Raw genomic sequence first — 15,179 nt, 5'->3', positions numbered from 1 at the left:
AACTATGATTTTAAAGTTTCAATTGTTAAGGAATGTTATGGGTGTTATGGTTCCAAATGGATTTTGTCCTTTACCTATAGGCAAAATGAATCACTTGTGAATTAGGGCCCACTTGTGAAACGCTCCGGTGCCAATCCTCACCAAAGACATCAACTTTTCTTCTATATCTAATGTTGCCTTAAGTGATCAAACCAATCATCCTCCACGCATGTGTGCATCCAATCTACCGAACTGATCATTAGTGTCTTCAGTTTCCTTGGACAACCTGACTACATTTAATTTATGTTTAATCACTTCGATTGCATTGATCACCATGTAAAGCTTTAATGGCACCAATAGATTTAACCAATGTTTTCAACCCACAATTGACTCGGATGGTCAAACCGTTTGAACCTTTACCCAACAAAGATTTCAGGTATAGTTCAATCAAGAACCGTCAGATGGACAAAAATCGTTGACTTGGTTAATAATCGTCTGACCGTTGACCTATCCGACCTAGTCATCGGGTTACAGGTTGCACACTCAATGTATGCAAATTTTCGGAGGCCATAACTTTACACTTCGATGTCTGATTGGGGTGATTTTTTTATTTTTATTTTGGGTAACTTTTTGAGATTTATGTGTTCCAATGAGCTGTAAGAACCACTATTTTCACAAAAAAAAAACTTTTTTTAGCCTCAAATTACAATTTTTCAAATTAAAGCTAAATAAAAAAAAACACAAATTAAATATAAATATATATATAACATATCTAAAATATATTTACACATTATTGGTTGATAAAATATATATTTATACACACACTTACGCACACACACATATATATGTACATACATACATATAGAACCAGTGACCCACCTTTAAAACATTAGATTTAACAGTGAAAATGAAACTTTTTTTCTTTACCATATATCTCAAATGTCCCGGCTTCCCCATTGCTTATTCTTTCATTATCACCTCATCATGGCCAGTGTATGCCTCTGTAGGGTCAACCAGTACAACCTGATGAGTATTGGGATCAATGTCAAAAACACTTGTTGGGCTACTCTACATCCAATCTCTTTTCCTATCCCCTTTCTTGCTATCACTCTCACCTCAACTCTTGCCCACGATGCGACATCAACAGGGACGATGCAAGGGTCGAAGGTTTTGAGGTTGTAGCTGATAACATCAAGGATATGGTCGGAGTGACAATGGACTTTGAGGTGGAACTTGACAAAGCAATACTCGCACTGTCCGTCGGGGATGAGGCCAAGGTGGTGAATGATGAACTCATCGTTGAAAATAGAGGAGTTGACCTCGATTTTGATGAGGTCGATTGCAATGGTCGATACCTCTGCAAGCATGATGCGGCCAAGGGTGTTTGCCATGCTTGTGTTTGTCTCTTGGAGCTCGAATTTGAGGTAGCGCCCATCTCTCTAATCTTTATTTGGGAATTGCTGGTAAGATACTCCCTTCACTCTAGTTTGCAAGCTCTTTCTCTAAAAGATTATGTTCAAAATTCTGCTCTGACTCTCCTGAGTTGAACAACTGAAGAGATATAGGTGGCGTTCAAAAACACTAACTATTAATGGGGTTACTTTTGTCATCAAAACATTTGATGAATGGATGTGGATTATGTCTTGAGAATAGGGAGGATTTAGCCATGGTTTCATTATTTAATTTTTACGTAGTCTGTATTCATATCACTTATCTTTGGGTATTTTCATCAAAGAATTGGGAGATGGCTAATGTATATCACGTCTGTCGAATGGAGGGGGCTTGCTGTGGTATTTTGATTTTTCCATTGGACTTTAGCAGTTGGATTTTCTTGATACAGGTGTTGGGGTGTTTTATTTTTTTGAGGGGGGTATCAAGGTCATTTCCCATATAAAAATGAAAAAAATACATAAATATTGCAAAATATCATTCAGGCAAATGTATAATATGTGGTAGCACCATTTTCCCATAAAACAACCTATGTGGTAGCATCCCTTCCAAACAAAAAATAAACACTTACAATTCACACACGCCCAACACCATTTTCATAAGAAAACGGTGCGGTGTTCCCAGCACCAATGCCAAGCACCTACTAGAGTGATTTGCACCTATGAATGCCATAAGGAATAGACGAAGTTGTTTTAGTGTCTACCGTTTCAAAACAAAAAATAACCACTTACAACTCACACATGCCTAACACCATTTTTATGAGAAAACAGTGCAGTGTTCCCAACACCGATGCCAAACACCTAGGGTGAGCATTATTTGGTTAAAATCAAAAATTTTGGTTTCGTTTTTTCTTTTCGATTAGTTTTTTTGATTGTCGGGTAATTCGGTTTTTAGAGTTAGAAATTTGGTTAATCGAAAAATCAAATTAACTGAAATTCATTATATAATATGTAATCTATAATATACAATATATAGCATTTAATATATAATATGCTATATATTTATATACTAATAAATTATAACCACGGGTTGAGGCTGTGTATCAATTGTTTTAACCACACAAGCCCTTTTACTAGTTTTTTTTTTCCCTCCAAAAATTAGCCAAAAGAGTCGGTCCTAGGCCTACTCACCGCTTGAAATTAGTCGAAACCCCAAAAGCCCCTTATATAGAGTATCGATGACCTGTCAATACATTGCTAATTTTTTATCCTTGGTCTAAGGTTTGTTGGTGTGAAGGACATTCAAGGTGTGATGCAATGTAGTATAAACACACCTTTGAAAAGGTGAAATCATTTACCAAAGCATTTTAAAAAATGACAGCTAAATTGTAAAAAATTAAGGGAAAATTCCTGATTAATACATGTACTTTGGGTCTAGTGCCATTTTGGTCCATGAACTATAAAACACGACAATTCAATAATCAAACTTTTAAAACGTGCCAATCCAATACCTGCTTTTAACCAACCCGTTAACTAGCTGTTAAGTGGCACTTGAAAAGACACAAATGTCATTCAAGTATCTAATTTTCTTTATCAACCATTTAAACGTTGACAAAAATGAATAGTTTCAAATCTTTGCCTCTTTTATTCAAGAAAGTTGGGGTTCCCAACGCCCACCACCGAGACGTGACCCCAACTTTCTTAAATAGAAGATGCAAGGATTTGGAACTTCATTTTTTGCCAACATTTGAATGGTTGATAAAGAAAATTAGATGATACTCGAAGGGCATTTGCATCTTTTCAAATACTATTTAACGGTTGGTTAACAGACCGGTTAACGACAGGTACTGGATTGACACATTTTGAAAGTTTGGGTACTAAATTGTCACGTTTTAAAATCTGGGAGACCAAAGTGGCACTAGACCCAAAGTAAATGGTGAATTTTTCCAAAAATTAAAGACTAAAGACTAAAGCTTTGATGGAATAAAAGATTCTAGGAAAAGTAATCTCAAAGAAACCCAATAAAAAGAAAAAAAAGAGAAGTAGAAGAGTAGTGAACTAAAGCAACCAATACATGTATCCTGCCCGGCTGCCCCTGCGGTCTAGGCTTTCCTGTGATAAAGGGTCTCTTGGTGCACACATGGGGACAATCTATATGGGACTCGTATTTCTGTCTCTGGACCCAAGCTTCAACATGGTTATTAATCTTCAAATCTCCACCCATAGACAGATAGGCTTCTTAGGTTTGTGACCAGTTTAAGAGTATCGACTAGGCCAAAAAAGACTAAGGCTTCCCAAGTGTCATAATGGCTGTGCATGAGTGTATCTATTACCCTTACTTAATAGGTTAATGAATTTCCACATAAATGATTCTGTGGTAAAGTGAATAGTTATGTAAAAACAACTAAGTTTGGCAAACAAATTGTGCATGGCATGACCACAGGTTCAAAGTATCAAATCTTAAACTACAGTCGGAATCCTAATTGATTTCTTGGTGGCCATGGTTGGAGAATGTGCCCTAAAAATTCAAATGCATCTCCTAGAAGGTTCATGCATTGGTGCCCAAAACAGAGAGTTCAGATTGATGAAACTCAACAGAAAATTAAAGTTACTATGCTGAATTTTTTTTGGTCCCACTTTTTTTTACCCAGTTCTGTTAATGCAATGGAAATCCAGATCCGAAACACAAAGACAGCAGAATAGAAGTTGGAAAAGAGCTTAAAACAAACAATGTCATGTAATCTTATAACTCAAAACAAGGTTACAAGGTTTCAGATGCAAAAAAAGTGTATAACAGAATACACTCTTGTAAGATGAACCAAGAAAGAAGTACAATTATAATAACAGAGATTCAAGGGGAGAATGAAACCCAATGATAGCCTTCTTATTCCTGACGAAGCCAATGATGACATCAAATGGTGAATCAAATTGCAGTCACAGGGCAAGCAACTCTTCTCACACAAACTCCATAATATGCACAAGAACAATAACAGGGTCGTGAGTTTCTATGGGAAATAACAGCGTATAGAAGAAACATTCTTCCTTCACTATAGACTCCCTTTGAACTACAAATTTGATTAATTAACAACCATGATTTGAACCAAAAAGATCACCCATCACGGTCAAAATGGGAAAAGAATGTCTGAGGGAAAATGGGAACAAATTGACATATCTATCAGAATTGTAAGAGAAAGGAAGAAAAGGACTAGTAGCAACATATAACAAATTGCTCTACTGCTGAGAGAAAAATCATGCTTTCAATTTCTCATTAACATATTCTAACTTGCTAATGCTCAGAAGGTAGATGCACCAATTATTAACATCAGATACTGCAAGGCAAAACAATAATTGAGAAGCCCAAGCAGAGAAACTATGGTGAGACATGCCAACCCTGATGATTCCAATAGAAACAACATCAACTCAATTCCAAACTCATAATCTAGTGAACATGCAAGAGCAGAGCTCAGTTAAAAGCACCGATGCTAGCCGTATTTTGTCTGGAAAGTTTTGTCCACTCGGTATGGTATGATCCTGGACGATCAATACGTTCATAAGTATGAGCCCCAAACAAGTCCCTTTGTGCCTGGACAAGGTTCGCAGGCAGCCTTGCCCGCCTGTATGTGTCAAAGTAGGAAAGACTAGCAGACATCCCTGGAGTGCTAATACCTGCTGCAATTGCCAAACCTACAACCCTCCTCCAAGCTGCCTGCCTCTGCACTATCTCTCTCGCAAACTCAGGATCAACGAGCAAATTTGCCAAATGGGGATTTCGCCGGTATGCTTTCTTGATCCTGTCCAAGAACACAGCCCTTATAATGCACCCACCTTTCCAAATCCTTGCTAATTCACCCAAGTTCAGATTCCAGCACTTCTCGACACTCTTTGCTCTCAACAAATTCATCCCTTGTGCATAGCTACAAATCTTCGAAGCATACAATGCCTGCCTCACATCATCAATCAACCTCTTCTTATCGATTCCATTCCTCGCTGTTCCTGCATCCTCCCGCATGCCAGCCTCCTTCAAAACCTCGGAGGCAGCTTCTCTCTCTTCCTTCAACCCACTCAAGTATCTGCAGTCCAATGAGGCAGCGATTGTGGGCGCAGCAACCATCAACTCTGCTGCCTGCTGAACCGTCCATTTCCCAGTTCCCTTCATTCCCGTTTTATCCAAAATCTTATCCACCAACTGACCTTCTCCGCAGTCGTCCTTGACCTTGAATATATCGGCGGTTATCTCAATCAAGAAACTCTCGAGCTCCCCCTTGTTCCAGTCAGAAAAAATATCCGCCAATTCAGCATTGGACAACCCGCCGACAACTTTCAAAACATCATACGCTTCTGATATCAGCTGCATATCACCGTACTCGATACCATTATGAACCATCTTGACGAAATTCCCGGATCCACCTTCACCTATGTACGTCACACAGGGGCCATCTTCAACCTGTGCGGCGACCTTCTTAACGATGTCCTCGATGTTGGAGTAGGCTTGGTATGAACCTCCGGGCATGAGGGAAGGACCATGACGGGCGCCCTCTTCGCCGCCCGAAACGCCCATACCCAGATAAAGAATACCTTTATCGGCGACTTCGCGCATTCGGCGCTCAGTATTCTCGTACCACTCGTTGCCACCGTCAATGATGCAGTCGCCGGGATCCATGAATTGGGAGAGAGCTCCGATGGTCTGATCGACAGGGGATCCGGCCTTGACGAGGATAATGACCGACCGGGGGCGTTGAAGTGAGAGGACGAAGTCACGAGGCGAGTAGTGACCAGTGAGGGGGAGGTTACCTTCTTCCTTGGCTCTCTCCAGGGTTTCGTCGACTTTGGAGGTGGTTCGGTTGTAGACAGAGATGGGGAAGCCTTTCTCAGCGATGTTGAGGGCAAGGTTTTGGCCCATCACAGCTAGGCCTGCAAGGCCGATGCGTGAGAGAGCAGTTGAAGCTTCCATGATTGACGAATGAACCGAAAGAAAGTAATTTTGGGTTAGGGTTTCGAGGGATGGGGCAGAGAGGCGCAGAGCAAGAGAAGGAAGGTTAGACTGGAATGGCAAGGGGTGGGGGAGAGTTGGAAGGTTTTAGATTTCTCGTTTTCTAATTTAAAATGGTTTTGACGGACTCGTCGAGGGACCCAAAGGGCAGGACGACTCTATACGAAAGGGGTCGTTGGCGCCTGGCGGCGTTAATGCCGTTGCTGTGGTGACGGAGCATGAATCTGCTGCATCATACATCCAATGTAAAGTGTGGGAGAACGGTCACAATCACCATTTATGGATGGAAGAGATTGATGAAAGTGTCCCACAAACGTGAAATTCAATGAAACTGGTTGTACCGTATAATCTTGTAACTATTAACGAAATTGCGGCGTTCGGGTAACTGAGAAGGCAATTGGCCACTTGGCTGACCCTAGGGACCGTTGCATGATTTGACCGTTGGACGGTCATGTTTGTTCGCTTCTCGCTCGCTAATTTGTTTTGATAGATGCAGTGATGCACTGTGTTTCCGTTGAAGCCACGGCCAAGAATGATAAAAAGAAATTGATGATATTTCGTGGGTCGGGTCTGTCCGCGTTAGTTTAAACCCGCTCCCGAATATAAGAAAAGCACTCACACCCAAAATCCAATTTGCCATCCCACTTCGCCGCTGGTTAGGTTGAAAGTTTTTAGGGATTAATCAGACGTCACATCATAGCCAAAGGTTCAAAATAAGTTAGAGATCGGAATGACCTATTCCCCTACTTGTTTGGTTCAAACAGGAATCGGAGTCAGATTCAGATTTATGCTATTTGGTTCATTAAGAGGCTGGAATCGGAATCATTTCCAATTTCGTCCCTAATAAAAATAAAATTGCAGAAAATGCATTAACATACCAAAAAATTATAGAAAAATGCAGAAATTACAAAATTACTGAAAATTTGCAGGAAAATGCAAAAATTACAACCATTTTTGCAGAAATTTCAGGAAAAAAAATGCATGAAAATACTAGAAATCTTACAGAAATTACAGAAAATTGCAAAAATTTTACATAAAAACACAGAAATTTCAAGAAAATGTAAAATTTACAACAAATTTTCAGAAAGTTTAGAAAAATGCATGAAGATACATGGAATTTTGCAGAAATTTCAGAATTTTACAAAAAATAGAAAAATAAGGAAATTTTGCAGGAAAATGCAGAAATTCAGAATAATGCATGACAATATCAGAAAATTTGCAGAAAATTCAGAAAAATACAAAAAATTACAGGAAAATAAAGAAATTACAACAAATTTGCAGGAAACCGAATTGTTTCTTCATGGTCTAGACTCTTGGTCTGCAAAGACCAGGATACTACAAGTTGTGTTTTCTTTGGGGTGGAACATTAAAGAGATGTGACAATTTACCACTACAATGAGTAAAAATTTACACAGATACCCAAGTGTATTCTCTTCAAGAAGCAAATATAATGCTTGGGCGACTGTCAACACTGCAAGCCACGATGCCCTATAATCTCGTGAGATTCTAAAGCAGTCATAGACCTTCCCATCACTTCTCTTCTTGTACTCAAACAACAGATTTGAGTGGTCCAATGCTGTACGCTTTATGAATTCAAAGTCATGGCCCTTGTAATAACTCCATTTGGTCTGTATTGTGGTGAAATCTGCAAGGCTAGTACCTCCTCCCCCAGCAACTACATGGATGGTTGCATTCAAGGGACCCTGATAGTGTGACTTTCTTTATTGGTACAAACATTCTGTAACAGAAGCATGACACCCATTGTTAGTTTATGAGGTGAAGAATATGGCATGTTTGCTACCATTTGAAACATTCCAATTTAATATAGAAGAGGTTGAATGCTCATTTCTACAAGATATAATAATCTACACTAATAACAAGTCAATTAATAGAAAGTTAACCATTATATGTAAAAGGTATTGCAGATCGGATGTTGGTCAACATCCTTGAGAGGAAAATGGTAACAACAATCCTTCCCTAAAATACACTGGAAATTCCAACTCCGGAACATGGGTTTGACACAAGGACTATAAAGAGTTAACATAGAAACTTTTAAAGCTTATAATGTTAGTAAGTCTGAAATTTGTGTAGAAGAATCAGGGAACATGTCCTTTTATAGTTGTCAACATAGCCATAGATAGCTATATTGACCTTGTACTTATGCCAAAGTTTCTGGAGGCTTTCTCTCCCCATTGGTTCCTTAAAAGATCCTTCTTCAGCATAAAAACTATGTGAAGAATAACCCAAGTACTGGAAGGGAAAGGAAGATCAACCATGGTTGCTTCTGTCTGTCAGCAGAAGCAAGGCAATCCTCAATAAACTTGTATTGCTATGTTCCTTCTCTCCAATCATGTTCAGTGTCAGCTATGCAGAAGTGGAACATGCCATAGTCTGTGGAGTACCTGGAAATAGAAGAATATATGAATGGTATTGGAAACGAAATCAAAAGTAAAAGTTGAAGTATCCTACATGATACAACACCCTTGTACAGGTATCCGAGCGTCATTCCAATGCATCTATGGTTAAATAATCATGAATCAGAAAAGACTAGTACTAAAAGACTAATGATATCAGAAAAATCAGATAAGTACATTCCTTTCGTTCATTGTCCATGACCAATAATAGTGATTAATTTTCTTTAGTTCTTAGTCATAGGGATACGTATCATACTTTAGTGTTCCACTCATCCTCCCTAACACCTACTGGGGCAACTCCTAGATCCCTACAAATATGCTACCAAACTGTTATATGAAAATTATACAAGTTATTATTAGAACATTAACCTAACAAGCTTTTGAGACTATTTCTTGGAAGTTTGGCTAGAACACAGACATAATGATAACACAGACAAATGTATATGCAAAAGGAAAAAAACTACTTACACTGAATTGGGCTACAGGTCCTTTAGATAACTTGTGTGTACGAAGCCAGGATCATGCCACCCCACTGTCATTATTAGTGCACCTGTATTTATCAAAATGTATTATATATAATAAAAAATCAAGTTCTCTGAATATGTATGGTTTCTAGAAAGAGAACATAAAATAGCCATTGTGAGCTGAAGATCTAGACTGCCTAAACTCAGCCATTGTAATATGATAGATGGTTTGGGTAGGCAAGCTAAGGTTGATGATGCTTACAGATTGTTTAAGAGAATGGTTACTGGCTTCTGGAGGAAATGAAGACAAAGGGTTACCAACCCACAATGGTTACATATGGATGTCATTCATGGGCTTTCCAAAATTGACAGGCTTGAAGAAGTGGAATCAAGAGTAGGCATATATGTAGTAGTAATGTATAGCAGTCTTAGTGATGGTTTTGGAAAAGTTGGTAGAATAGATGAGGCATATCTTATCATGGAAGCATTGGTCCACAAGGGACTGACACCTAATGTGTACACCTGGAACTGCGCTCTTGATGCAATAGTGAAGACAGGAAATTAATGAAGCCCTTGTCTGCTTTCAGTCCATGAAAGACCTTAAATGCACCCCAAATGCCATCACTTACAACATTATCATAAATGTGTACATAGAAAGCCAAACCTCTGTTGCTTTTTAACTGATATGTCATCTGTGTCGAATACAATTACAGATATTTTGAATAATTTTAACTTTAGGTGTGTCAAATACACATCAATGAACAAGCTTTTGCTTTTTAGGTACTTGTGGATGTAAAGAGAAATTTGATGAAAGAAGAAAAATGTAGCTACTGTAGTTCTTTTTTTTTGCAAGTTACAAATTGTCTTTTAAAAGAACTTTAGGTGTTTAGGAATGAATAGGGAGTTCTATTTTTTTCTGTTTTAGTTTATTTGTTTCTGTTTTCTATTTTATCTAAGCTACTGTAGTTCCTTTTTTTGCAAGTTACAAATTGTCTTTTAAAAGAACTTTAGGTGCTTAGGAATGAATAGGGAGTTCTATTTTTTTCTGTTTTAGTTTATTTCTTTCTGTTTTCTATTTTATCTAAATACCTTAGGTATATTATGAATAATTTTAACTTGTTTGCAGTCAGTTATTGGGCTGACTGCTAGATATATCTTAGAATTAGAATTGGGCTTGTCTTGAATCAATCCATATATCTAAATACCTTACAATTAAAAATTATTTGCAGCTCAATATGTAAGATTATTGAGATAGCTTGTCTTGAATTTCAAGAAATAGAAGGGTAAGATAATGAAAAATTCTGCTGGTCAGGATTGAAACTCATCCCATGAAAAGAAAAAGGAAAAGAGAAATGTGTGGACTCATTTGAGCTGCATCTCAGCTGCTACTGTTAAAATCTGAATAAACATGATACCAAACATATTAGCCAATCCAGATAAAAATCAGGATAAAGTGGTTTCTTGCTTGTAACTTTTAAGGGTCCGTTTGGTCTGCAGCCGGAATCGGAATCAGAATCCTCTGGAATCAGAATCGGAATGGTCCATTCCTGAAATCTGTTTGGGTCAGTCAGGAATCGGAATTGGATTCTGATTCCTACTGTTTGGTTCAACTAGAAGCTGGAAACGGAATCAGCCAAAGTTTCCAATTCTGCCCCTGTTAAAAGAACCTCAAAAACTGGTTTTCCACAGTTTGGAGACACTACTGAAGCTAATGCATCCATGTCTTCTGTAGTCAGAGTTGATCAGGGAGGTCTGTCCGAGGAACTTTCCTGTAAGAAACAATTTATGCACTCATATTCTAGTTGTCCAATGCTGGACTAACTTGCCTGGGCCTACCGGTATGGATTTCATTATGTAAAGGTGTTATCTACTTTCCTCTCATATTTAAAAGCTTCCATCCTTATTTTTTGTTTGTAATTTTTTATGAATTGATCAAAGACAAGAATGCCAATCTTCAAAAGGAGGTAAACTGGTAAAGAGCCACCTAACATATATCTTGTTTCCATAAATATGTTGTGAAGAACAAAAAGTATGTTGTTGAATTTTGAAGAATGTTACCCTAGGCAACTCTGCAAACTGTGTGTCCTCAATCTTGAAGGAGAATAAGCTTGGCACTGGGTCTACAATTGAATGACCAAGCTGAAAGGCAAGAGTGTAACCCTGTGACAATAATAAAATCCACAATTTGATCCTATCAATTTGCAGCACTAAAACGGTAAAACCAAGTTCTGAAATTATCAGAAGTCACATACAAAAATTACAAAGAGCACTTTCAGTCTTATCAATAACAAAAATACATTTTTGCAAGCAAAAAAAAAAAAGAAAAAAAAATACAAAGATACATGATATTTGCATTGCAAGTTTTTATAACTGATACTTAACAAAAGGCCGTTCCAAATTACTGGTTCTATAACTCCTTGAATGAAAAGAAAAAACATTGATAACTGTGATGTTTTTATTGTTCACAAGTTTTATTGGATGATCTTTTCTTCTTTTCCAATTCATAGAATGGTAACTCAGCTTAATAAAGCCTTATCCGAACCATACAGAGTTGTCTTCCCAAATCCCGTTTTGCCATTCCATTTTCTAAATGGCCATATCAACTATTAGATTATGAACCTTAGATCAGCCCATGTTTTTTATTCTCCTATCCATTCTTCTAATCCTTTCATCTTGGGCACCTACTATTCAGCCACATCCCACATCCACCACATCCCCAATCATAACACAGAAGATACAGTATAAAAAAAATGCCAATGCTAGCAGTAATGCTTTATGCATTACCTTCGATTTATGCACTCTTCAGCATGGACACCTTGACCTAGAAAAATACACATAAATGAGTGAAACTTTGAGCCTGATGCACTATATATAGAAATATAGATAGAGAAACCTGTAATCCGTTTCCCATAAGCCCAGAATAAAGAAATAAATCCATATTTTAGGCAAAATCTTGAAGAAGAGCGAGAAAAGAGAAAAGAAAAGGAATCACTTCCACCATTAAAGCACCTATCTATTACTAAAAAACACAGTAACGGACAGAAAAGCAAGGCATGTTCTGCTGCAGTTTCTGAAGGCCGCTAAACAAAACCAAAACCCTAAAAAACATCTTCACCAGTCAATCAATGTTTATGGAAATTTGAGCAGTGGGGTTTATTAAAAGTTTTCTAGGGGAAAACACTTTTGTCAAAGCGACAACCATGCTTTTGAAATTCCAGGCACTAGGAGGAAAGATGCAACTTACACGAGCATCAAAGCCAAAGCAATTGATTCCTTTCCAATGTCCAAGTCATAAGCAGTGAAGTGCTTGCAACAAGCTGAAGCTTGAAGACGATTGCCAAGTTTTCCTCCTTCAAATGAATCCCCCTGAACCCCTCTCACAAAAGAAACAACATACTTGCCAGAAACCAATGGGTCACCTGGCGTCTCTTGCCCTCTCTCCCATCTGGGGTCCCTGAATATATTGATGTTCGGAGCCCAAAATCTCATGAGCAGAGTTGTTAGAGTCAATACTCGCTTACCTGTCCAATGCGATACCAGAGACGTTCACCAAACGATGCGGCAGTGAGGATGACCTGAGGAAAGATTGTAGCACGTTGAATGGTTCCGTTGAATCGGATGCCAGGTCCGGCATCGGCAACGCCGTGCAACGATTCCGACCACCATTGATAGCTGGGAATCGCCGGTGCATTGTTAACGAGTTGAGAGATCTTCTCGTCTAAAGTAAGACGAGAGACGAGGTCTTTAACTCTTTGGCGGATGGGTAGAGATGTTTTGCAGAAGGGGAGGGAGCTGGTTGAAGGGTTTGCAGAAGGGGAGAGATAAAAGGAGAGAGATCCATCATGACCTGGCCAGAGTAATACAGGTTGGATCTTCAGAGTCAAACCGTCGAACTATAGAAGGTTTGAAGGAGGGAGTGTCGAGAGAGAGGAGAAAGAGGGTTGAAGTGTTGAGAGAGAGGAGAAAGGGAGAATCGGGGGTTTGAGGGGTTTTTCCGTCAATTTCCTTTTTATTGATTTAGCCAGCTGGAATAGGAATCCGATTCCTGGGGGGTGGGTCGGGAATGACCATTGGGGGATTGCCATTCCGCTTGGAATGGGAATCGAATTCCAATTCCGCTCAACCAAACGTCTGGAATCGGAATGACCCACTCTAATTCCGATTTCGGACTCTTATTCCTGTGAAGCAAACAGACCTTAAAATCCCTCAATTAATTGTCCTTATTCATACTTAATCACACTGCTATTTAAGTTTAAATTAGATTAGAATGTTATTGTACTCTGATGAACTTGATAGAGATCTTTCAAACTTATTAGCTACAAGGATAGAGCTGAATCAGGTAAACCATAGAATAAACGTAGAAAAATTCAAACACCAAACAGAACTAATGACCAAATAACTACTCACATAAGGATGCATTACAAACTGAAATTGGGAAAAAAATAAAAACACATTTAATATTTGAAAGAAGAGCTACTAAATTTAACATGCATTTCAAGGTCAACTATAAACAACCAAATTTAACATGCATTTCAGACCATCTATTAAAGATTTATATAACAAATACTTTTCTAGAGAGGAAAATTGAGGAAAACATGCCTTGCTGTGGTTTGGTGTGGTTGGCAGCAGAAAAACTAGGGAGGAGTGAAAGAAAGAGAGGAGAGGAAGAAGAATAGGAAAGAGGAGATAAAAAATCGATGGTGATTTACCTCGTCGTCACCGTTCTCGGAGTATGGGATTCCAATTCGGGGGGTTGATCGCCATTCCGTCCGAAATGGAAATTGGTCCAGCGAAACACCTGGAATCGGAATAGACCATTCTGTTCCCGATTTCCGATTCCCGACCAAACGGATTCTTAGAAGAAGAACAACAAGAATGATATAGAAATGGCGCTTTATTTCATTGATTAGGGGTATTTTTGTCAGTAAAAGCCTCTCTAATGTCAAAAAGGGAAATTCGGAATTGAAAAAAGAATGTGACTTAGCATTTTCAGTTGAGTTGTAAGGTGAACATTGTGTCAGAAAGTTCAGAGTAGGATGGTGCCATTAGCATAAAGTTGGGTAAAGTTCAACAACTCAGGATAGTGCTATTAGCAATATACAAGGTTTAGCAACTGTCAAAAACTTGAGGGGAGGTTTTTACCAAGTTGATTTTTTTCGTAGATAAAACAGCAATTTACCAAGCTGATTGATAATGGAGTTTCGAAGCAAGAGAAACTGGGCAGGGTGAGAGAAGGGCTACTCCCTGTGGCCTGGTCCATTTAAGTAGCCAAAAAAAGAAGGGTATCCAAACAATAGCAAGGGACAGTCATTCGAACATCCTCGAGTTCAAATCAGCCCCCCACAACACTGTCTCCCATAATGTCCCATAGCACATTCTTGCCGTGTTTAGAGAACATTTCTTGATGATAATATCAAGAATGATGATGCCATCATCGAAAGATGCTCCCAATGCATGACAGGAATGTGTTGTTGGACGTTGTGGGGGGCTGATTCGGTCTCGAATTCCTCATCTTTCTCGATGCAAGGAGGAGTTGATCTTCCACAAAAGTAGTTAGCAGACACAACCATCTTCCCTTGGATTCACATCAGCGCCCTATAAGGGGCACCCCACAGCACATCCCAATCATGTATTGAAAACATATCGCATAAAAAGTACAAAAGATTATGAGACATCATTGAGGGAGATTTCCAATACATGGTTGAAATGTGCTGTGAGGCGTTGATGTGAGCTCTCTTCCTGCAAGCCCTTCATCCATAGTTTCACACCGGTCACAGATCCGATGCATGGGCATGGGTTACTCTTGGCTTCGGAACCACCCATATATACTTCAACATATTTCCATAGATTCTTCACTAAACAGTTGATTAAGCTTCAAAACAATACCCTCGGGGGCACTTCCTAAGAAAAGTAAATAGGTAGGGCCCTAGGGTGTGCAACTTAG

At 38.8% G+C, this 15,179-nt stretch overlaps 1 protein-coding gene and 1 long non-coding RNA gene across 4 annotated transcripts; both read right to left on the bottom strand.

Annotated features, from left to right (window-relative positions):
* Nucleotides 1-4,605: 4,605 nt before the first annotated feature.
* On the bottom strand, nucleotides 4,606-6,702 carry LOC148842247 (6-phosphogluconate dehydrogenase, decarboxylating 1, chloroplastic). Its single transcript, XM_088959163.1, has one exon. The coding sequence runs from the start codon at nucleotides 6,316-6,318 to the stop codon at nucleotides 4,831-4,833; it is 1,488 nt and encodes a 495-aa protein (XP_088815289.1). The 5' UTR covers nucleotides 6,319-6,702; the 3' UTR covers nucleotides 4,606-4,830.
* A 929-nt stretch (nucleotides 6,703-7,631) lies between these two features.
* Nucleotides 7,632-13,663, bottom strand: LOC148842246 (uncharacterized). Of its 3 annotated transcripts, none has more exons than XR_016103803.1 (6): nucleotides 12,480-13,642; nucleotides 12,020-12,056; nucleotides 11,294-11,395; nucleotides 9,240-9,321; nucleotides 8,509-8,759; nucleotides 7,632-8,095 (listed from the first exon to the last, which is right to left on the bottom strand). It is a non-coding gene; the product is annotated as an uncharacterized LOC148842246 (long non-coding RNA). The 3 variants fall into 3 exon arrangements; XR_016103805.1 differs by having other exon boundaries at nucleotides 8,631-8,759; nucleotides 12,480-13,413; XR_016103804.1 differs by lacking the exon at nucleotides 8,509-8,759 and having other exon boundaries at nucleotides 12,480-13,663.
* Between the last annotated feature and the right edge of the window lie 1,516 nt (nucleotides 13,664-15,179).

The sequence above is a fragment of the Nelumbo lutea genome, chromosome 8 (genome assembly GCF_056320005.1).
Source record: "Nelumbo lutea isolate HS-2025 chromosome 8, American lotus-T2T, whole genome shotgun sequence".
Classification (NCBI taxonomy): Eukaryota; Viridiplantae; Streptophyta; class Magnoliopsida; order Proteales; family Nelumbonaceae; genus Nelumbo; species Nelumbo lutea.
The sequence above is the reverse complement of the archived record's forward strand: the minus strand, read 5'-3'. Positions and strand labels throughout refer to the sequence as shown.

What these genes read in the sequence shown, in the direction of transcription:
- LOC148842247 (XM_088959163.1), bottom strand. Translation starts at nt 6,318, where the DNA reads ATGGAAGCTTCAACTGCTCTCTCACGCATCGGCCTTGCAGGCCTAGCT.